Source organism: Corylus avellana, chromosome 3, assembly GCF_965113065.1.
Source record: "Corylus avellana chromosome 3, dhCorAvel1.hap1.2, whole genome shotgun sequence".
Lineage (NCBI taxonomy): Eukaryota > Viridiplantae > Streptophyta > Magnoliopsida > Fagales > Betulaceae > Corylus > Corylus avellana.
Genome location: NC_142492.1, coordinates 6,322,510 through 6,346,839, shown reverse-complemented (window position 1 = coordinate 6,346,839; position 24,330 = coordinate 6,322,510). Strand labels below are relative to the sequence as shown.

The 24,330-nt window shown below is 35.8% G+C and overlaps 4 protein-coding genes across 6 annotated transcripts; 3 read left to right on the top strand and 1 right to left on the bottom strand.

Moving 5' to 3' along the window:
- Positions 1-623: 623 nt before the first annotated feature.
- On the top strand, positions 624-4,153 carry LOC132175057 (protein trichome birefringence-like 41). 2 transcript variants are annotated; one of them, XM_059586866.2, is made up of 5 exons: positions 624-965; positions 1,193-1,364; positions 2,696-2,871; positions 2,945-3,103; positions 3,660-4,153. In XM_059586866.2, exons 1-5 carry the CDS (start codon positions 682-684, stop codon positions 3,973-3,975), a joined length of 1,107 nt encoding a protein of 368 aa, XP_059442849.2. In that variant the 5' UTR covers positions 624-681; the 3' UTR covers positions 3,976-4,153. The 2 variants fall into 2 exon arrangements, with proteins under 2 accessions (XP_059442849.2, XP_088370394.1); XM_088514268.1 differs by having other exon boundaries at positions 703-965; positions 1,174-1,364.
- A 656-nt stretch (positions 4,154-4,809) lies between these two features.
- Positions 4,810-7,346, top strand: LOC132174453 (putative protein phosphatase 2C 55). Its single transcript, XM_088514292.1, has 3 exons — positions 4,810-5,591; positions 7,162-7,242; positions 7,286-7,346. Exons 1-3 carry the CDS (start codon positions 4,810-4,812, stop codon positions 7,344-7,346), a joined length of 924 nt encoding a protein of 307 aa, XP_088370418.1.
- Positions 7,347-7,623: 277 nt separating this feature from the next.
- Positions 7,624-15,494, top strand: POLD3 (DNA-directed DNA polymerase). 2 transcript variants are annotated; one of them, XM_088514783.1, is made up of 8 exons: positions 7,624-7,770; positions 8,428-8,483; positions 8,581-8,705; positions 11,652-11,811; positions 12,364-12,797; positions 13,278-13,787; positions 14,369-14,471; positions 15,140-15,494. In XM_088514783.1, the coding sequence occupies exons 1-8, from the start codon at positions 7,702-7,704 to the stop codon at positions 15,276-15,278; spliced, it is 1,596 nt and encodes a 531-aa protein (XP_088370909.1). In that variant the 5' UTR covers positions 7,624-7,701; the 3' UTR covers positions 15,279-15,494. The 2 variants fall into 2 exon arrangements, with proteins under 2 accessions (XP_088370909.1, XP_059442964.2); XM_059586981.2 differs by having other exon boundaries at positions 13,275-13,787.
- A 3,965-nt stretch (positions 15,495-19,459) lies between these two features.
- On the bottom strand, positions 19,460-24,102 carry LOC132176022 (Ubiquitin domain-containing protein). Its single transcript, XM_059588129.2, has 4 exons — positions 23,849-24,102; positions 22,991-23,113; positions 19,986-20,105; positions 19,460-19,720 (listed from the first exon to the last, which is right to left on the bottom strand). The coding sequence occupies exons 1-4, from the start codon at positions 23,883-23,885 to the stop codon at positions 19,656-19,658; spliced, it is 345 nt and encodes a 114-aa protein (XP_059444112.1). The 5' UTR covers positions 23,886-24,102; the 3' UTR covers positions 19,460-19,655.
- Between the last annotated feature and the right edge of the window lie 228 nt (positions 24,103-24,330).

Sequence of the window (24,330 nt, the reverse complement as noted above, 5' to 3'; positions counted from 1 at the left end):
TTTTGGTAAAATAATCTTATTTTAAGTGATTCTTCTTCGTAGTGAGTGTTCCTTTCCTTCTTTAAGATAGTGATTTGTGGTTTCATAATCATGGAGATTTTGTTGCATCTTCCGCTATGTCCGACTGTCCGTCCATGTGCCCTCAAGTTGTTGGGCTTGCGGGCCCAAATATTAGGCCTTTTTTTTTTATCTAATCAGTCAAAAATTAGGCTTGGGTGAGGCTGGTTGTTTATTTTGTCGGTGGGGAATATAAGCCTCCATTTCAGTAGTCCATATAATTCTCTTAAGCTACTTGTGCAAGCCAATATGAATTAAGTTAAAGACAAAATCGTGGGTTTTCATTCCAGTTTTATATATATATATATATATATATATGAAAAATTCCTATGAAACGGTTTGTAAGAAATTTATATATGCAAAGAAATGATGAGAAGTTTGGCCACACGTTACCAAAGGAGGTCCCGACAACAACCCTACTAGCTAGCCTAGCAACGGAAAAGAAAAGAGGAAAGATAATTAGTTTCTTTGTCTTAAAGTGAGCCAAATAGAGATACATTACCTAACATATTAAAGTCTTTTTCATGCATAACTGTCTTCACCCTTCAACATCACGCTATATTTCTGCGCGCCTCATTCCTCAATCCTCACCCTCTCTCAAACACACACACACACACAGAGACAATGGGGCAGAAATTTCAAAGCTTTTGCTCATTTTCTTTTGCTGTTTTGCTTATCATATCTTGCCTTCATGACCGAAACAATGCCGAAGCTGAGGAGTTGAGAAACTTAGTTTCGGATGGATGTGATTTGTACGAGGGAAGTTGGATTTATGATCATTCTTATCCTCTGTACCGCTCAGCAGCCTGCTCGTTCATCGAGAAGGAATTTGATTGCAGGAAAAATGGACGGCCTGATGACGTTTATCTCAAATATAGATGGAAGCCTCGCGGTTGTGCATTGCCAAGGTAAGTACGTTCCCATTTGATACTTTTATCAAATGGTTATTAGCTGTTTTGGGGGTAATTGTTGGGCCCTCAATTAACCCTTTTCTTTGATTTATATCTTAATATTTTAATGTAACATTATCTTACCATATATAAAAGGGCTTGTGTTTTAGCCATCTAGTGTCCATGCATGATAACATCATCATTAATAGATTTCTCATTTACATAGTATGTATATTGTCGTGTAGATTCAATGGTCTGGATTTCTTGAGAAGGTTAAAGGGGAAGAAGATATTATTCGTAGGGGACTCTCTAAGCCTCAACCAATGGCAATCTCTCACATGCATGCTACATGTGTCAGTACCCAAAACAAACTTCACTCTCAACAGAAAAGGCGGTCTCTCCACGTTTACTTTCCAGGTACTTTTCTTCATCAAATTGGATTATTCAACCTTTTTTTTTTTTTTTTTTTGGATGAATTAATATTGGCTTCAACTTTTCCACTTAAACATGATAATTATATATCATGGAGCTAGCGATTATTCCATTTTGTTTACTTAATTAATTCATTTACAAGCATTTGGTTTCGAAAGCATTCGAATGCCAAACCTCTCGGAGACAAGCCAAAGCTCAAATTGGCTACATCTTATTCTTTTTTCTTTTTTTTTTTAATAATATTTACCGTACAAAAAACTCTTATTTATATGAAAACTGTGGTAAATAAAAATAAGTATATATGGTCCGTCCATCAAACCTAATTACAATTAATCTTAAAACATAATGAAAAAACTTTACTTACCACTTCGGATATTTTATCACTTTTACAATCATGCCCTTAAACTTTAAAATGTGTCAATTTAGGGTTATTATCTTTCAAAAGTTCAACTATCTTGTCCAAATTCAGCTTTAAGTCCTAATTAACAGAAAAAGTGAAATTCTTAAAATACTTCCATCCAAATTCAAGGTATTTTTGTAATTTTATAAACATCTTAAAAGTATTTTGGGGATTTCACTTATCAATTTTGACACGATGATTGACACTGTAAACTTCTGAAAGATAGTAACTCTAAATGAACACTTTTTTTAGTTTAAGAGAATGTGAAATTTTCTCAAAAATAATTAATAATTATCCTATAAGAAAATATATCATATCATATATTAGAACAATAATGACACTTACGTGCAACCATCTTGATTACAACCTTTGGGACAAATTAATTAACTAGTACTTATTCGATTTTATTATCATGCACATATACATGATTACGACCTTTCTACGACAATCAGATATGACTCGTCACCAATTAAAGCCATGCATCATTACCCACCAACGGAATTAGGTAAACTCTCTCCATCTTTAATGGGAATAAATCCCACAATGAGTAACACTAAAGCAACCCCACTAAGATAAATCACACTAAAATCTCATTATATATAGCTTCAATTTCTGATCGATATCGAGGATTTTTTGACGAATTACGAAGTTACTCATTAATGTTGAGAAAACCCTTTGCTTCTAATTATTATCGAAAGTACGGTCTTAGACTCTTAGCTCTCATGTATTATGTTGGATTCGGATCCGGACCCGCGAACCTACTTCAATCATGGGTCACACTAAGGCAACCCCACTAATTAAGATAAATCACTACATGCATGGACATCAACAATCTTCATGTCTCATTTTTGGTGTTTCCAAATGTATATGTTTATGTAGTATATATATATATATATGATTTGGATGGATGTTTCAGGAGCATGGAGTTTCGTTGATGTATTCTCGCAATGCATTTCTAGTTGATCTAGTACAAGAAAAGATTGGGACGGTTCTAAAGCTTGACTCCATTGGCAATGGACATGAATGGAAAGGATATGACATGCTCATCTTCAACACCTGGCACTGGTGGCTCCATAAAGGACACAAACAACCGTAAGACCAGCAGTAACATTTTCGTAGTGGACAGAAATTTTCTGTGCTAATATGGATTGTTTCAAAATTGCAGATGGGACTACGTTGAAGAAGGAGGCATGATACGGAAAGATACGAATCGTCTGGTTGCTTTTTCAAAGGCACTAACAACTTGGACAAAGTGGGTGGAATCTAACGTTGATCCTAAGGTCACCAAAGTCTTCTTTCAAGGAATTTCTCCCACCCATTACGCGTAAGTGTTCTTTCAACGCTTATTCTAAAAGTTTAAGTTAATTATAACTTATTTTATCTTGAATTGGAAAAAAATAATAATTAACTTAATTATTTAATTAATATTATAAGAAAAAGTACAATTTAATAGTACTCTAAATTTTTACACATTTTCAATTAATTTCCTTAATTTTTAAATTTTTTCAATAATAGTTTAATTCTGGGTTAAGTCGTTTTCCAATCAGATGATTTTGTAATATTTCCGTCAATTTTTTAACAAAAACATATGAAATATCAATTATAATTCTAAGGATTATTAAAGATAAATGTTATAAAAAAATCCTTATAAATTAAATACAAAATAAAAGTAAAAACACAAACAAAAAATTGACAAATATTGGTTATATGTTTATATATATAATATTTTAAGAAATTTTTTTATAAAAGATATTTTTGTTATTGTGGGAAAACATTAACACAATTGGTTGTTTGGGAAGAATATTGACAATAAATTGAGGTAGTTTGATACCGGATGTACTTTTCTAAGAAAAATTAATATTGCCCTTGCGATGGAGCAGCGGTGAAGACTGGAATGAGTCAAATTCTACAACCTGCAGTGGAGAAACACAACCGTTGAGTGGTTCAAGGTATCCAGGGGGTTCGCCGGCGGCGAGAGATGTGTTAAAGCATGTTTTGAGAAAAGTTTCAGGTGCTGTGACATTGCTGGACGTGACTACATTATCGCAAATGAGAAAAGATGGACACCCTTCTATTTATGGGTTCGAAGGCAAAAGGGGAAACGATTGCAGCCACTGGTGTCTTCCTGGTGTCCCTGATACGTGGAATCAACTCCTATACGCAATTCTTGTTAGACGAGGAGGTTCAAGAAATTAAAACCAATCTTGTATACATTTCTTGTCTTTCTATGTGGTTTGAATTTGATTGGTGGTTTAAATAGGCATTCAGAATCATAGAAAACAAAAGTATTATATGTTGGAACGTGGCTTTGTACGTGGGAGTATTTATCCATTTGCAGTACAAAAGAGTTGGGATTTTCCCAATATTTGATTTTTCTTTCTGTGTAATGGCGTCTAGTTTTGTGCAGTTGACAAGAGAATGGTCTAACAAAAGCAGACATTGATGGCAAACTTCGAGCAAGAACCATTACAATTAATTAAACCACAAAGCCCCCACATAACAAGGGAAAATTGCAACCACTTTAATATAATGTTAAAAGTTGTACATGTCATTACATTAAAATAAAATAATAAAATAATAAAATAAAATAAAAAAAGGGAGGAAGGTGTTGGCCAGGGGGGAAGAACTGTTACGTAAGTGAATGATTTTTGTAAACACGTAAGGGGGATAGAATTTAGGTTCTAAGAGAACCTAGACTTTAAATTTTAACGAAACCTACCCCTTTTAGATTTTGAAAAAACCTGTAAAATAAATTATTGTAATGATAATACTAATATGTGATATTTAAATTATCTTAAAGTATTTTGATCTTTTATAGAAAATCCTAGCCATTAACCAACAGAGTAAGTGTTGGTGACGGATAAGGAGACTCCAGGGAAGAAGTACGTAGTAATAGTATTAATTAGAATATATATCTAGAACAATACTTCATCTCTATCTCACAGAGGTGTAAGGCTATATATATATATATATATATATATCCCAATCTTTCCCCATATTCGCATTGTCCATTCCAATTACGCTCCATCCATGGCTCCCCTAAAATTCCATCTGCGTCGTGCACTTCAATCGCTGGGTTCTCTCTGCTCCCATCCCAAGAAGATCGTCACCGAAGAAACTCCCGAAGAAGAAAGTCACGAGGAAAGTTTGAAGATGGTTTGCGGAGCGTTCTACATTCCCAAAGACGATCCACTCAATCCTCGAGGCGATGACGCTTACTTCGTTTCCAAGGAGAAGCAGGCAATCGGCGTGGCCGATGGCGTCGGCAGTTGGGCTGCTGCGAGGGGTGTGGACGTGGGCGAGTACGCGCGAGAACTCATGATCAACGCTTCTGCGGCGGTCCATCAGCAGCCCGATGGAGTCGCAGATGTAAAAAGTGTTTTAAACAAAGCTTTCTTGAATACCAACGCCAAAGGCTCATCCACAGCCTGCATTGGAATGCTCGGTAACGACAATATCTTGCGTTTTGTCAATGTGGGACACTGTGGGTTTATGATTTTCAGGGCCAATACGGTTGCGTATCAATCCCCCATACAACAACATTCCTTCAACAGCAAGGGATGTGATCGGCCATATTCAGGTGTAGAGACAAGCGTGGCGGTTGTCGCAGGAGACATCGTAGTTCTTGGCACCGACGGGCTTTCCGACAATGTGAACCCGGCAGACATCGAAGATGTTCTAAATCGGGAAACTTTAGAAGGTGTGAACCCAATGGAGTTGGCTTTGAGTATTGCAAACTTGGCGTGGAGTAACTCGCTGGACAGAACCAGAGACCGCCCTTTCGCAACTGCGACTCTGTCGGTAGGGCCGAGGCATGTCGAGAGAAGGATCGATGACATTACGGTTGTCGTTGCGCACATTGTACCACAAAATTGCTTGCAATATATATAGGCACAGTTTTCTTTAGCCTTCGATAATATGGTATCTTTATAGATATAGAAGCATGGATTAAAATTTAAATATTATTATTAGAGTAATTTATTTTACTTATTTTTTCATTTTTACTATGCATTTAATTGTCGACTTAAAGATATGAAGCTCACAGAATTAATCCTTACAAAATTAATCTCAAACCTTGAGTTTGAAAAATAATTTTTAGATTTCGTCAAAATTTAATACATTTAAAGGTTTAAGTTCCTTTATAACCTAACATCTATTCTCTTTACGTGTTTGTTTCATCAAAAATCATTCACGTAACAGTGTTTCTTCCACAGCTTACATGTTCTATTTTCTATTTCCTTTTTTCCCCTTGCTTTGCAATAATTACTTGATTGAGCGGCAACACCACTAATTAGTAGAGTTTACATATATAGTACCCTTACTGCTTTGAACAGCTCCAACTAGGAGAACGGTTTAACAAAAGCAGACATTGATGACAAACTTTGACCAAGAACCATTACAATTAATTAAACCACAAAGGCCCACATAACAAGGGAAAATTGCAACCACTGTAATGTTAAAAGTTAAACATGTCATTGCATTAAAAAAATATATATATAATAATAATAAAAAATTGGAGACAAGAACCAAAACCCAGAAACAAACACCCGAAAAACATGCTCAGTTATCAAATTTTGTGCAAATCGTAATCGACCAACACTATCATGCAACCAAAAGATGATGAGTAGTGTGGATTTGGTCGGTCCCATTTCCATAGTTTGACACATTGGAGAAACTTCATGCTACATCATTTACAAAGAGAATTCTGCACCTGTATTTGACCTCTATTAATGCCAAGCTGTGATCCTTGACATTGTCCAAAAAGCTTCTTTCTTGATGCTTTTTTGTGATTTTGTGTAAGAAGTTGATAGAGACAATGGAGCACTTGGTTGTCAATTACAAACTGAAAAATACATATCGGGGAAGAAAGACAGCAGTTTCATTCAAATGCACCACAGACTCAGAGAGAGAGAGAGAGAGAGAGAGAGCTGAATGTGGAGGTACCTGGGGGTTTTGAACCGTCGGTGGGTGAACTTGGAGGGTCGTCGGTGGGGGGGTGGGGGTGGGGGGAGGAGATGGAGATGGGGCTACCTGGTGGCCGGAGATGGAGATGGAGGTACTGAAAAATTGAAGAATCTGTTTTTGGAACTTAACCAAAAACAGAGAGTTTCATTATCATTTATAGACAAACTCTATACAACTAAATTGCAAAGAACGCAGAGAGGGCAAGACACAAAGGGAAAGTCCACGTGAGAGTTATACAAGTGTGATACAAAGAGGCCAGGGAACTAAAAGAAGAAGAACAGAGGAGACTTCTATCATCTTATTACACGGCTGTCCCATGAAACATGGGCTGGAGATCAGCTTAATATCTGCTGATCTGACTGTGAAGGTGTGCTAGTAGATGTGTGATGCCCATGATTTCTGCACTTGCTGTCACAGGAAATCAGGAGGGTTGTTGGGCTTGAAACAGGGACTGGAGATGAGCTTAGTATCCGCTGATCTGACTGTGAAGGTGTGCTGGTAGATGTGCTAATTGATGAGTCATCTAAATGACTCTTAACAGGTACCTGGTGGCGGTGGGTGGTAGCTGGTTGTCGGCGGTGCTTGTGGGTGGCGGTCGGTGAGGAGAGAAGAATTTGGGGGAGAAATCTTTCCTCGGACGTATATTTGCACAGGTTTTTTTGAAATTTTTTTTTTTTTAATAAAAAAAGGGACTGACGTGGCAAAGCCACACCACGTCAGCGGGGATCATGGGAGGAGGACACGAAGGATACGTCTAGAATTACGGAATTACCCAATGAGGAACCCCCAAAACTCAGAGAATGGCGGGAAAACGAGAGCCCTTGCGGAGGGAAACTCGTTAATCATAAATTCATCACCATCTTATTTTTACTGAAAAAAAAAAAAAAAAGAATTTCTTATCACTTTCATACTCTATTTTTCTCGTCCTTCTATTTCTGCAAGAGAAGAGAAAAAAGTATGGCGCAAATCGAAACCCTAGGCATACTCGAAGAGATCGAGCCCCTTGTCTCCGACAAACTTCAAGTGGTAACAACCTCGTCCTCTTTGCAACACTTTCTCTATATTCATCGTAATCTTAGCCTAATCCATGAAATTCACGCTCTTAATTCGGGATATTACTGCAAAGAATCCCTTTTCTGCGGTGCTAATTTTCTAAGGGTTTGATAAATTCGCCGCTTTTGAAGTAAACTTTTCAATTTTAGTGCGATACAACTTCTTGGGGAGTGTAGTGTTCTAGATTTTGTGTGTATATGTAGGAGGTGTAGAAAGATGGGTGTGGTGAAAAGATGTTAGAGATTAGGTTTGGAACATGAATTTGGTGCTATGTGGAGACCTGTGATTTGGGTGGTTTGTTAAAGAAAGATTTACAAAATGTAAATAAATGAAAAAGGAATTGAATTTTTTCAGTTAACGACCAGATCGGAGACTTATATATCAATAAATTTTATTGACCTTTACCATTCAAAGAACAGAGACCATTGTGTTCTGAGTTCTGATCCTTACTCTTCTTCTCTTGTTTAGATATTACATTAATATCTACTTACAACTGCACATGATCGTATTCTTGTTGTAGTCTACTTTAGACAGTTGCCATTCAACATGTTGAGCTTGTAAGATGAGAATTCTGAGTTTGACATGGGATATGCTATTCTAACCTTTTCGCTATGTCACATTCTGTTTCAGGTTTCCTACAAGTGGTTGAGTCGCAATTATTTGGTGCCATCAAATACTGCAAAGAGGTAGGAACCACCCTCATCAAGCCTGTGTTTGTAGACTTGCTGTCTAGGGTTTGCACAGTTTTCCATTTTACAAATAGTTGATTGTTTCTATGCATAGGTTGCTTCAGGAGTTTGTTGAAAAACACAGAAGTGGGTTGGAAGTGGTATATGCTTTGTCTGGCTGGTTGAAGGGTGATCCTCCAAATTACCATATAAGGCTTGTTTCTAGTCCTAAACTTGCAGGTGACATTTTATTCTATGGTTGTTATTATGATGACATTTTGTAATGTGTTATTTAAGTAGAGAGAGAGAGAGAGAAAGAGAGGGAGAGAGAATGGAGGGGGTATAGTATCAATCATTTTCCTAAGAAGAAAAATGTGTGTGCTACTCAGAGAAGCTTTCTCATTAATTATATAAGCTGATAAACTATTCCTGTTTTGGCATTTCAGTTTTATTTAGTATCATCTGTTATAGCTTTGTATGTTTCTTCTTGCTGTTTCAACTCATGTTTTTCCCCATGTGAATTTGAGCTCAAAGAACCATTTCAGTGTGTATTAGTGTGTATCAGAGAGAGGTTTTGAGGGGTTAGATATTCAAGAGGATATTTGGTGATTATGGGAAAACTCGGTTTGAGGAATGAGCACAGAACTACACATACTTTTTTCTAGAAAATGTGTTGTTCTTTTTCAGCAGTTGTGGAAGCTCTGTGATAGTTGGGTGTTGCAGACGCTTATCACCTTCCCTTCCTCTCTATACTCATTTATTTACTTTTTTAACCTTTTCATCTCCAACACTATCTAGCTTTCCAAATGATTGCCATTTCAGGATAAGAAAGTAATGCAATAAGTGGAGTTTCTTTCCGTACCCTGTGCTTGTTGTTTATTTATAGCATTCCTACACATCCTTTTAACCAGAGAAGTTTAAAATGTGTTTTTATTTTTCAGCAGTTGGGGCCTTTGTGAGAATTGGGGTTCATCTTCCTTTCCTCTCTCTCTCTCTCTCTCTCTCTCTCTCTCTCTCTCTCTCTCTCTCTCCAATAATGTCTTTCTTTCCAAGTGATTGCCATGCCAGCATGAGAAAATAATGAACCAATTGGAGTTTCTTACCTTACCCCTGTGCTCATTGGATGTAGCATTGTCTACACATCCTTTTTAACCAGAGAAGTTTACTGATAATGCCCTTACTTAGGCAACAAGCTTCATTATATATGTGGTTAGTGATAATCCTATATATAATGTTAATATTTTTTGATTGTATAAATTCAAATATAAGAACAATAAATTATGTATGTAAATTATTCGCCAGTATAGTAAATTATTTAAGACCTTATTAGAAATATATAATAAAATTGTTTTTGCAAGTAGCCAGAGCATGCATATGCCTACTTTTGTGTTTGCTAAGTTGGTTCAAGAGTACATGATGGAATTGTTAAAATAAATGAAATCAATAATATGGAATAATATTTTGATACGAGATTAAGAAGAGGACAAGGATTTGAGGTGGTTTAGCCTTAGAGATGTCCACTGTAAGAAATGACCATTAGGGGTACATTTTAATTGAATTATTTGAATATATCTTATTACAATAAATCCTTTTATAGAACACAAACTGGTAGGTGAGGTGTGCTAGATAAAGCAATATTATATAAGGCAAATTTTTATTTATATATTAACATCCTCCCTCAAATTCTAAGGGGAAAACTTGAGCGAAAATCAAAGGATTTGGCTTCTTTTTTTTCTTTGGAAGATTTTATTTGCTGGTTTTCTATTTTTTTTTTTTTTTTTTTTTTTGTGGTTGGATCTCGATATGATAGGGGGAAATTCAGATCCTGTGGGTAATAAATGGATAAGGGCTGACATATCTAGATCTAGTCGAACTCAGATCTAATCCAACTAATCAAGCTTTATTTGTGCTAAGCAAGACCAGGTAGAAATGGGCCAAGTTGTCGTGGATTGGGTTAAATTGTGGACTGGTCTAAAGATTTTGGGCTAGTTGTGAATAAGAGACCACCCAAGAGAAAACAGGTTGAATTTGGCCCAGAACTGGCAGGAGCATTGAACTCTGGACGCGCGTAGAGCATGTGGTTGCTTGACATGCGTCAGACGTGATCAAACAATAGAAAAGATGTGCATGGCGCATGGCTACTAAGGAGGCGCGTTAGAGCACATGTTGTTTTCTATTATATGATCCTTCCACGGTTTGGAAGATCAGTACCATATGAGCCCAGATCCAATGATGAAATGTAGAGAAAATAAATTGAGTGGCAGCATGTGGGAGTATGACGGATGCAAGGGGAACAAGTGAGACCTAACACGTTGAATATTAACTTGAATTGGAAATTAAGTTATAGAGTTAGGGTTGAACTCAAGGTCATTGTTCGGGTACCATATTAAAAAAAAGAAAAAAGAAATAGTATGAAAGAGTATTTGGAGAAGAGAGAATAAAGAAGACAAGGATCTAAGGTGGTTCGGCCTTAGATACATACATCCACCATAAGAAATGCCTGACAGGGTGATAGTTTATTGAATTGCTTAAATATTTATATTACAGTGGATCCTATTTATAGAGCACAAAGTGATAGGTGTTGGTAAGTGGGATATGCCAGATAAGGCAATATTATGTGAGGAAAATATCTATTTATTGCATCAACCAAAATTTAGTCTGCCGAGATTAGGCATATGTATAACACATATCACACATTGGCCTATGCTTTTAAACAAGAAGTTGTCTATCTGTGCAAGTATGTAGATTGCTAATTACCAAGTCTTTCTTGTGCATGCACGAAGCACTAAATTACTATTATATGGGATTCTTTTGCTTTTATTGGAAATTATTAATTGAAACAATCACAAGGTCAACTTAAGGAAGTCACTTATTTTAACTCAAGAAACACATTTTATTAAGTTTTCAATGTATGTCACTACATCCTGGCCAATCATTGTGTGAAATCATAAACTGTCAGTTACTTTTCAAATTTCATTTTGTGCACAATCACTTTCTAATTCCACCACAATCAAACCGTCAGTTGCATGTGCAGAATGGAAAAAGAAAAACTGATGTTCTATTGAAGAACAGTATTATTGGTAAATATAGAGAATTCCATGTCTGTTTCATTATGGAATAAGGGTCCTTTGTCAACATAAAGAAATAGAAGCTAACGTGGGGCGCATTTTTCCTGAACTTATGCAGAAGCCAAACGAGAATTTGATGGAAATTGTTCAGTTCAGGTTTATAGTGTGCAATCTTGCATTCCAAAGGATCCAGCTGCACTTTGGAATTCCGAATTTGTACAAGCTGAAGAGCTCTTTAAGCAGCACTTTACAGTTGACAATTGCTTGAGAGATAACAGGTTAGCATGTTTTATAATTTAAGCTCACATGCGTGCTTGTGCATGCCATTCTTTGTCATATCTTAAGGTGCAAATGGCCTTTTTACTTTTATCTAGTAGGATTTGTTTATTGTCTCAGATTAGGTGGTTACTGTAACTATTGAGACTCTTAGCAGCCTGCCAGAACTCTTTCATTCCTTTTTAAGATGAAGAGGGATATCTGAAAAGCATCCTTTAAAATGGTACATCAAATTGTAACTTTGACTATATATGCAGCAAAAAACAGCCCCCAACCACCTGAAACAAAGAAAATCCCGTAAGGGTCAAAAACAGGATACCCTTTTGCTTTCATAACTATATACATCACAAAGTTGTTTTGGACTTTGTTTCTTTTAAAATTCATGTTTGAAAGCATTAAGATAAAAGGTTGATCAAAGTAATAATGGTCAACTCTTTTTCTTTTTTCTTTTTTGTGATTAGTAGTAATTTTAGTCTTTCCATTTATGTGGATGTATGCATGAGTTTAAAATATTTATTAATTCTTCCTTGATGCTTACTGCAATGCTTCTTCAGATTCTGTGGGATTTCCAATTCCTTTGTACAGCGGAATGTGGAGGGAACACCTGGTATGATTGCGAATCCACTGCCCAAAACTGCTGGAGGCATTGGGCAATCCAAAAGTAGTTCTGTGTATCAAAATACCACGGTTCCTCAACCTCAGCATTATAAAGTAGAGCAATCTAGCCAAAAACTTGGTCTGCAGTCTCCCAATGTGGTAAAAGATACTGAAAGCGAAATCACTGGCACAGGGGTTCATGGTCAGAGTACCAAGCCTCCTGCAGACAAAGAAAAAGTCCCTCCCTTGCCTGCTGGGAAAAAGAAAGTTCAGAATGGTAAAAGCACTTCTGACACTGGAGGTTCATTGGCTAATTTTTGGGGTCGTGCATCTGCAAAGTCAAAGCCTAGTGTCCCTCCAGAAAATAATAATGTCATTGCAAATTCGACAGGTTGGTCTCCATTCAGTTTATCCTATGTGGTTAAAATTTGAAGTTTAGACTGTTTGACCATAAAAGAGGTGTTAGTCCTTGTTAAACTACTATTTATCCCAAAAGCTTAAGTTATAGGAAGAAGTAAATTTAATTACTTAATCAATACTTTAACACTCCTTCTCACGTGTGGGCTTAAACTCCATTTTGATAGGTGAGACCCAACACGTAAAATATTTAATTTAAATGGGTAGTAAATGATGGAGTCAAGGTTCGAACTCAAAACCTTTGGTTCTGATATCATGTTAAATTACCAGTTATCTCAAAAACTTAAGCTGATAGGAAGAGATAAATTTAATCAACACTTTAACAGTCCTAACATATATTTTTCTGATATGAATTTTAGAATGCAAACTACTGTTCTACAACCAATAATTATTTTCTTAGCTCACCTTTTTTGTTTACCTATTAATGATTCTTCTTCCTTTTATGTTTTAGTAGCTAATGCGGAAGCTCAAATATGTGCTCGTGAAGCTCTAGATGGTGGCAGCAGTGATGATGGTGAAAAAATCAATTTTAAGAGAGCTTCCAATGGTGAAGGAAGTAGAAAAAGGAGGGTTGTTTTTGATTTATCAGATGAAGATGAATATGAAGATGCAGTCAATTTAGCATCACCAGATATTCCAAAGGGTCAATCATCTCTAGATTTGAAACAAAGCTCCAAAATTTTGGTTTCAGAGAAATCCAATTTGAACTCTGAGAAGGAAATAGAAAATAAATCAAAGGTCAAGGAAGAAATGGTTACTGACAAAGAATCTAACCTACCACTGGGAGAGGATTCTTCAGTTATCAGCAAGGGCGCAAATGCTGGGACTTCCTCTCCAGAGAAAGTACAAATCTGTGTTCCAGAAAGCGATTTAAATAAGGAGGATAAAGAGACACTTGCTGCTCCAAATTCCCCAAAAAGGAGAAAAGTGTTGAAGACACGGATTGACGAGCGGGGAAGAGAAGGTACACACATGTTTTGATCCTCAGTTTCCAAGCATACCTGTTTACATTAAATGACTTGGCATGGTAGTAATTGTTTCTCCTTTGGAAATTCACTACCTAATCCTAATCCTAATCAACCTAAAAGCCTCAAGATACCTTTTATATTCTAACTGATATGTTTCGTAAGTAAATTCATATATATATTTTTCCTAGGTAATCCATCTTGGTACACTACTCTCAATTTGGTTGGCACTGGCAAGCTGCTCTTATGATAACTAATTAATATTTAAGATTTAAGATCTATTTTTCAGTTTAAAGCTGCACATTTTAAACCTTTTAATATTTGAAAATAGAAGCCTACGCTATATTAATTGGTTTATTAAAACATCAGTCTAACACTAGTGCTCCTGATAAACTAAAATAAAAGGGGGAAAAAAGATATCGTCTTCTGCAAACCTTTCATAAATGCCCTCTGTAAACCAAACTCTCGACAGCCAATTCTGTTAGTCATACATTTTCATTTATATTTTTTTCTTGCTTTTCTTTCTAATCATAATTTTATCTTGCTTTATTTATAATTATATGTTCATTTCTTGATCCAGTAACTGAGGTAATCTGGGATGGTGAAGAGGCAGAAGCAAAGAAAGCTGACAGTAGTACAACGAAGAAATCTGACAGCTCTACATTCAGCAATACTGTTAACAGGTTAATTATATGCATAATCTTTTCCATTTATGTTTTGCAAGAAATACACGTACACAGAACTTGCAAGTTGTGCTTCTATTGATTAATGCAATGTTTGGTTGGGATAGTCAACCATCACTTTTTTTCTTTTCTTTTTAATTGCTTGGTCCACCTTTCATTCATTTCGTATCACGCATGTAGTTGGATTATAGGGACTAGACATTACAGCCTTAAAGATGAACACCACATCTTACTGACTAAATCCAACTTTTGCCGAGGTTCTTGTGCAATTGGAATGAATGGAGCCAAAATGTTGGGCCATATCTTATGGAGGTTAGCTGTTGCCGATGTTGCAATTTAGGCAGTGTGGGCTTCACAAATGAAATAGGAAAATCAGATTTGGAGCCATTGCATAAAATTTGTGGAGAGATTCAAGGTGTTTAAGTCAGATGCTTGTGAGTAGATCTAGTTCTTTCTACCGCACCCCTTAGGAATTGTGTGCTCAATATGTGAGAACAAGTAATTGAGGCAGTAGTTTGGTTGATTGTAATGCCCTTAAGTTGATTATCTATGACAAACTTATTATTATGCTTGTGAGTGCACTAGATTATTCATGTCGATACTATTCTTTTGCTTAAAGATAGCTTTCAATGTCAATAGGCTCTAAATATTGGGTTTATGAAATCCAGGCCTCCTGCAGCTAAGAAGTTGCCGGCGATAGGAAACACTGTGCCGTCCAATCCAACAGGCAAAGTAGGAAACAAGAAAGCAGGGAACTCAAAAGATCCTAAGCAAGGCAACATTCTTTCATTCTTCAAGAGGGTTTGAGGAGACCTATTAGAAACTTGAGCGAAGATACCACTGTGAATAGAGAGAGCTGTTTAATTGATGGTTCTTCAAATGCTAGTCTTCATGTAATTAGAAGGTTTTCAAGATATTTCAATCTGGGTGGTTTCTTTTGGTTGGAGGGTTTGGGCAGGAAGGTTGTTGCTACAGCAACTTTGTCTTTGCTTAAAGGGGAAATTGATTCTTTGCCTTCACTCACTTTTATGCCTACTGTACCTAGTCTAATTTTCTGGGAAAAAAATGCCATTTGCCCTTTTTTCTTTTTTTCTTTTTCTTTTTTGGATAAGGATGATGGTTTAACAAGTACTCAAACTACCATATTGAGGCGAGCGTGGGATTATGCTTATTGATTCTCATCCACTCTTCTTCAAATTGCTCAGCAGAAAAAAATAAATAAATAATAATGTCATACCTTTTTGGTTAGATATACAGCATTGGTTCAGTAATATTGGTGGTCAATATCCTAGCACACTGAACCCAAGGCATTTAGCATAACTGGATGTTTTGGAGTGCCTGGAAGATATCTTTCTACAAAACTTGGGCTTTTAACATTGTTGTACACCTAGCCATTTGGCCAACCCCTAGGTGGCCAATTTGGGGTGGCTTGGCCATCCCTATTTGGCCAAAGGAGGTGACTTGATTATTTATGTTCTACTTATATATATATATATATTTTGTATGACTATATTTATAAATTTTTTTTAGTACGAATGGTGTGTCATAATTGGTGCTGATATAGCATTTAAGGGTTCATGTCAAAATTAGATAAAAGTTGGGCGTAGGGATTTATTTGTTGTTTTTGCATTCCACATGGAGTTCTCATAATATTTTTTATACCTTATGGAGCTTATTGCAAAGTGGTATAATCAAATTAATTTATTTTGTATTTTTGCCTTCTTTTTTTAATTATTCTTAAAGTGATATGATGAAACTAGTAAGAATGAACATGTGACAATGTTTTATTGATCCTAAGTGGCGATCTGAACACGTAACATACCATATGATGAGGTTATTTGAAGAAGATATATGTACTTTTCCTGATTATTTTTGTCACTTTTGAAAACCCCATAAAATAATTTGATAAAAAAAATGCAAATTACATAACCAAGAAACAAATGATGTATTTAACCCTTTGACAATTTCATCACCATCAGCAATGGCAAATAGTAACACATCACACGATCCACTAGCAAGTATTAAAAAAATTAAAATAATAAAATCAAATAAAAAATAAAAACCAGTGAAAGATAAAGTAGCTCTTCTCTCCCATGAATTTCCAATTGCTTTGAAGAATCTGTGGGTCAGGCATTTAATTGAGTGAGTGTTCCGTCAATACCCAAAGCCATTGCCCAACCAAGAGTGCATTAAAGTTGAGGTTGCCTCCGTACTACTCAAGTTTAAATTGTGTGTAACGCCAAAGTCAGTATCTCCACCTTTGACAAAATCACAACCCACGGTGGAATTTTGCTGCAGGGAGGGAGCTGCTGATTTCAATATCAAAGCAAAACCATGTCAACTTTTCATTACACCACCACATTAATTACTTTTCAACAATTATCTTCAAAGTGATCGTTAATGTTAGATGGAAAAATAAGAAAATAAAGAGCCCGCGAGGGTTAATTTGAATGGTCGACTCGTTTAGTTAATACCACGAGATCGGCTGTTCGAGTCCTCATTCAACCGATGAACGGTTCTTGCGGGCTGCATCATGTATTCAGGATTTACTCAACAGGGATAGGTCATAAAGGAGCCCTGCTTTAAAGAGATTCCAAGTCATACAAAAACTTACAACCAAGAATTCGACTTTCAGCCATGTAGAAGAAGAAGAGGAGAAGAGAGAGCATAAAAGCCAAGTTAAGAATCAAGGATGCTGCCATGTTTTCTATTTGCTTCTCTTTCTCCCTTTTCTAGCACTTGAAGCTCCTCTAATGGGTGTTGGTCTCCATAGAGTACTCCTCTAATTTTGTAATAGAAAACCTTGAAAATACCAAGGAATTCTCCAAAATAATAGTTGTCATCTGAGTTGCACATAAGCATGCCATCCTCAAAGCTGCGTGAAATTTGATGCACTTCAACAAAGACGTAGCGGATTACACAAGATAATGAACAACAAAGAACAGCTTATATTTGTAGCTTTTTGTGGAGTTACAAGCCTTTAATTCTTCGAATCTCACGAACGACAAATAATTTAAATAATACATATTTCTTTTTGAATAAGTCGTTACTAAATATCCCAAAAAAAAAAAAAAAAAAAATTGAAAATGTGTATGATTTGTAAATAGCATTAATTGTATACGTAGCTTTTAAGGCTTGACATCGAACTATATGAATTTCATTTAATAAATTATTATGCGATTGATATATAACTGGAATGACTTGTTAATCAAAATCAACTTTTTGATCAAGAATGATTTGTAAAAAAAATAAAATAAAAAATAAAAATGACTAATTTTCACTGTCACGTCATCCTAATCATATAACATTCTATTAAATAGCATTTTCTTTAAATAATATGTTATTGGAAAAACTTTACTTACCCCTAAACTATCAAGAGTTTTGCAATCATAACTTCGAACTATCAAAATTTGCAATGACAAATTTCCAAATTTCAACCCCTTTTAATTCCACCCGTGCCGTTAGAGTTTTGCGTAAAATCAAACGATTACCAAGTGAAATGTCTCTTATACCTTGTATAATTTATAAAAATGCAAATTTTCCCTTAAGAAATTACGGCATGGCCATGGGTCATCAAATGTGTAGTTTTTTAAAAATAAAAATTTAAAACAAGAGTATTTTAATCATTTTAACATCTTCCATTAGAATTAACAGAAAATCTTAACAGTGATGAAATTAAAAAGGGACTGAAACATAGAATATCGACATTGCAAATTTTGATCATTTGAGGTTACAATTGCCAAAATCCTTAACAATTTAGAGTAAGTGAAGTTTTCCCTATGTTATTTATATTATAAACTGAAAGATCTGTAAAAGTATGCACGTCTAGTGTATGGATTGAGATCCCCTCCAATTACTCAAAATTTGAGATTCGCATGTTACGAAATCGTGACCCTTCATTTTAAATCTAATGGTCTATAAAATCATTTAAACCTCGATAAAACAAAAACCAACTTAAAATCAAAATTAATGCTTCGGTTATACAAAAGCAGTTGGCATTTTATAGACCATTAGATTTAAAATGAAGGGAGTGAGATTTCATAACATTAGATTCTCCAATTTTGAGTAATTGGAGGGGATCTCAATCCCAAGTGTATAGGAGGTAAAAAATAATGATACTAAAGCTAACCTTATCACTACATGTGACAATGAGAAAGTGCAGTGCAACGTGCATGGTCCTTAGTGCTTGCTCTTCCTGGACCACTAACATTGTGATCGCCAATATATTTGGCAAGCATTAAAAGGAAACCTAATGATGGTGACAACAAGTATAGAGGAACCCTGAAATGCATTAATGGTGACTCTTGACAGTATTCACGAGGCTTTGAACATTATGTCAATGGGACAGTCTTTTTTTATATATTTGATCAACTTTATATATGCTCCACAGATTTATATCATAACTAGTTGAACTCTAACACCTCCACCTTCAAAAAGGAGAAACATACCTAGGCTGTGACAAATAAAATCAAAGCTAACATAATAACGTCATGTTGCACTGAAAAAGTGCTGGCACAAAATGGTCCTTATGACTCTTCCTGGATCACAAAAAAAATGACAAAATTGTGGATGGTATGGTTCTTGATCTCCAATCGACCAGATACTTGGCAAGCATAGAAAAGAAACCTGAAACGAAACGATGGTGACAATATATTCACTATACTTTCAACATATGTCAAAAGATACTTTTAACATATGTCAATCAAAAGTATCAAAAGATACTTTCAACATGGTATTGTCTAATGACTGAAATTAGTCCTAATCTGTCAAAAGATTACATGATCCAGACAAGTCTTGCTTCCTCTGAGAAATTTGCTTGGAGGCAATAGTAAGAGTTAACAAGCAGAGAAGAGAAGGGTGCTAAAATGTAATTTAATGTGCAGTATGATTGTTTTTACCCAGAGAAGGGTTCAAGCAGAGGATATGATAAAACAAGCAATACAACTACCTATTGACCCAGTGTATTTTTACATGTCAGAAAAGAGAAGTAAACCAAACAGATGTTGCATTCTCATTCAATTCACAGAAGAAACCTACAGCAAACTAAGAGAAGTCCAAAGTGAATGCAAATGGAAAGGCATAAAAAGTTTACATGGTGAAAGATATGAAACAGGATGACAGAAAAATATACATGATTTACATTGAATCCCTGTGCACAAATGGTGCTATGTATCCTCTCCAGTGTTAACTGTCTCGAATCAAGTTGGTCGGCTCACTCAAAACATATTTTGGTAGTTCATATTTGGCACCTGCAGTAAGTTTTGAAGGCCAGGATGGCAAGACTTCTTACAAAGAGAACATAAATATAAAAGAGAATTTCCATTAAAAAGCTCACTGAATCAGCTTTCAATATGAAATGCCAGGGCACACCATATTAAAAAAAGGCACTGATCCCTCTGCCTTTAGTTCAAGTGGCCATGTATTTCTTTTGTAGAAAAGTTCCCCACATGGCCCAATGGGATTTTTGTAGGGGAAAAGTTATTATCAGAATGAGAAGCAACATGGATTAGGTACCTCTTTCATCGTAGCAAATTGTTAAATCAGCACTCTGAACTATGACGCCTGCACTGTCCACAATCGCTTGTGCAAGGGTTAAATCAGCTTCAGCGGCAGCTCGAAGTGCATCCCAAATCTCTAGTGCCCAGGAAAATGATAATTACATTTCAGATGTATATGTTACGGATGCATGGATAAGAAAGGTATTTTTGGCAACGGTACAAGGTCATCAGAAAATCACAGGAACTTTACAACAAAGCAGATCATTTCTCCTCTTTCACTTATAGGTTTATAGCAAAGCAAAATGGCCATTGTTTGGAGAATTCAATGGTTCATAATCTTCTCCAATAGATATTTGTATTTAATAGCCAAAAGATAAAAAACAATTACTATCACAAAAAAAAAAAAAAAAAAGCGTTTGCTTATCAATAGAAATAACCATGTCTAGCGTTAAGAATAAATTGACTACCTATTGATCTATAACGCCAATTGCCACATGAATATTGGCAATATGTCCCATAAGTTCTCAATGAGGCTCATTGAGAACTTATGAAAATTGTTGCACATTCTTTTTCCATCAACAATATGAATATGGTTGTAACTACTCTCAATTTGACTTCTTCATAAGACAATGTTGATTTCATAATCAATCTAATATGGGTTGTGTTATAGCAAAAAAACAGGAGAGAATACATCAAATCAAAATCAGATCAAACCATATCACTCAATTGCCATATTAATTGATCCACACTGCACATGAGCAAACCATCTCCATGGACTTCTCTTTTTGAATATGATTGTTTGGAGGAACATTTGGCCATCAATCTTTTCTTTTTCTATTTTTTTTCCTCCTTTGTACAGAACTAGTATGGACTCCCTCAATGACCAAACAGACAATTAGTCCTTCTATAAGATGTTGAATCCGTGCTTAAAGTCAATTAGATACTTCTTAGATATTCTTAGTGCAAGAGACATTAGATGTTGACCCCTTATAAAAGTGATATTCCTTACACTTGAAATACATATCCTTAACTCTAGAAGACTAAAAACTTTGAGGACAACCCAATGAACGTGTCTTAAAAAACCTATTAAGAACCATAACAGTTTCGAAATTTAATTTTTGGTAGTCACAATCTCCCCCACTCAATTCCTTAAGGCTATGTCATGCAATGCTTCAACAGCATACGGTGTTACTATGATACTCTTAATACAAATTGTAACGACCCATAAAAGCGCTAGCCAATACACAATCACTCCAAAAAGACCAGTCCAATTACAATTGGAGCTCCCTAGAACTACTTATAAAATCCAGTCTCACCTATTGAGAAACGAATTTGGGACTTGACACCCATAAGTACTTTTATAATCTATCCACTTAATGTGAGCAATCCTCCCACCCAATGTGGTGTGGGACTAACTTTCTTAGGTGTAACATGTTGCATTTGAAAAAAATAAATAAATAAATCAATAGAAAATATTGGCTGATATGTGTTGCCAATAGATATTAGGAGCCATTTGGAAACCCAAAACTCTAGCAAAATGAGGAAACTATTTCTTAGTAAGAGTGCTATAACGTTTGCTGAGATGCTCAACTGAAAAAGACATATACAGCATTGAAGACCATACTTTAATATATATAACTCTCCAAACATGGTTCCACATGCAATTGCAGAGAGTAGGAAGGGAAATCATCAAATAATGGCTACAAAAAGTGGGGAATACGTAAAAATTGGAAGCAAAAAGGAAGAGCCAAGGAAAAACAAGAAATGGATAAATGGATATGAAAAGACCATGTGGGGAAAAAAACATATAAGAATGTCATATAAATGGATATGAAAAGCATAAAAGAGAAAGCAAAAGAAAAACTTAGTCTTTTAATAATCAAACTTTTTTTTTTTTTTTGGTAAAAACAATTCCAAAAATTACAAATCAATCCTCAATAGAAGCTCCCATCAAAACAAGAAAAGGAAAATAAAAAGAGCATAGTTCCAAACTCACAAGAATCTTTGAGAACATGGCACTCCTGACTTTTATAGTTTTTATAAGCTTTGTGGAGATAATATTTGGTTATGTATAACTATCTACAATGACCATTGCTTGACAGATTAATTTGGAGACCATGAATGCAGGGGTTTTATTACATATAAAGCGTACAACACAAAACACAATTTGTAAAGATCAGGTGAAGCTGGCTTTTGCAAGGGTTTATGGGCCTGATTCCGATTGTGATAGAAAGTAATTATGGGAGGAATTGGTTGGCTTGCTTAGTTCTACCCATGGTGCATTAGGGGAGACTTCAACGTCTCCCATTTTCCTAGTAAAGATCAGGTGAAGCTGGTTTTTGTCCCGCTATGATGAGTTCTATGATTTTATTTTTGAGCAGGGTCTCTTTAACCTTTAACCTTCCCCTTGTAGGGGGGACATGTATGTGGTCATGATTCCCTTCTTGGTCAATAATTGGTAGGTTTCTTATCTCTCCAGGATGAGAAGAGTTTCCGTTTTCATATCAAAAAGGTTGCCTAGATTGTGCTCAAACCATTTCCCCATTGTCCTTGATTGTGGTGATATTCAAGGTGGCAAAAGATCTTTTAATTTTGAGAATGTTAGGTTAAAGGCCAAGGCTTTGTGGACAGGGTGAGGCAGTGGTGCTATTCTTATCACATTCAAGGCTCCCCAAGCTTTATTTTGGCTCGTAAATTTAAGGCCTTGAAAGTTGATTTAAGAGTCTGGAATGAGTAGGTGTTTGGAATGTGGAGACCCATAAAAAACACTATTGAATGATTATATCCTGAAGACATGGTAAAGGTTTCTTGGGATTCTAGCCATAACTTTCCCCAATGGGATTTTCCATCCGTAGTGGCAGCATGTTTTGATACCATATGCTGGGTTTGGTAATTTCTTTGTTACATTAATATCTCTTTTGTAAAGTTTACAACACATATTGTAGGGCATGCTAACCTTAGATAATTGCAAAAGCTTTCAAAAAAGATCTTTAGTAACCATACATTTTGAAGCAATACTACCTTTCCTGCCACCATAGTGAGGAGCAGTGTCCCAGAACTCGTCTTGCAGCTGCATGAGCTGAGTCTTTGTAATTGGCTGAGGATGCTTCCAAGGTTTTGGCTTCCGGATCTTTTTCACGGTACCTGTTTCAATTTAAAGTTCCAATTATTACATTAGAATATCAGTCAGCATTATGATTTACGTTTAACATTAGTCAGGATTCAAGCTGTCAATCTGATACCACAGGTCATTCACACACAATGGTTGAAACTAGTAACTAGAGGTATTGATTCTCATCAAATAAATAACTTGGAGCACTTCAACTAACCAGACATTTCTTAAAATATGTGATTGTTACTAGTCCAACTGGACTTTATGTTTAGGGTTTAAACATTTTGGCAGTGCATAATCTCTTTTAACTCATGAAAAATGTCATTGCCACATTCATGCAAGCACCTGTACTTCAAAAACTTCGATACAGATTGTAACGACCCCTCATGTTGTTGTGGCATGCAATTGAGTGAAATAGGTTGTGCCTAAATGTAGATTGTGGAAACATTAATATGAAAACGCAACGAATGTACAGAACCAAGCAATTCGCAAGCTAAAAATCAGCACAGAAGTAAAGGACATCAATTTACAACCATTGTTAAAGAGATGCTCCGATTGCTTGCTAAGAAACTGACTATAATTTTCAAAACTGCAATTCTATGAAATAACTATTTGACTTGGTTTTCAGCTTTATTACGGTTGTAGCTATTAATTGCGAAGAGAATTTATTTGAACTCATTTTCCAAGACGGTTTTCTCGGCAACCAAACAGAAGGGAAAGAGTTGGAAACAAATAAATCAGACAGATAGAGGATAAAGTGACCGCACCGTCGCCTTTGGCCTGTGAGGATCCAGCACAGCCCATTCCGTTTCTGTGACGCACACGAAATCACAGCTTCCAGAGAGCGCGATTGGAAGAAGAGCTCAGAGAAGCGGAAGCTTCATGGAGACGCCAAGTCAAAGGTTTGGGAAGGTTGCGCTGATTTATGAGTTTACAGTGTAAAAGAAATAAAAAGGTAAAAGAAAAGCTTCAGAGAGAGCGTTTTGCGGTGGGTTTTTTAAGTTGGAATAGGAAATAAAAACCGGAGAGACAAAGAGATACTTTCATTATATCATATATATATATATCACCTCATGATTGTTCAATAACACACCTGGTAGTTGGCTGCCCACGATTGGGATCAGGCCAGTTAATCCTCTAAATTGCTAATAATTTAAACTTTAACCGTGAATCCGTACAAAATTCACGTGCCCAAATAAATGTTGTAATGTCAAAGCGTTTATTTATTCGAGATGAGTCTTGTATAAAA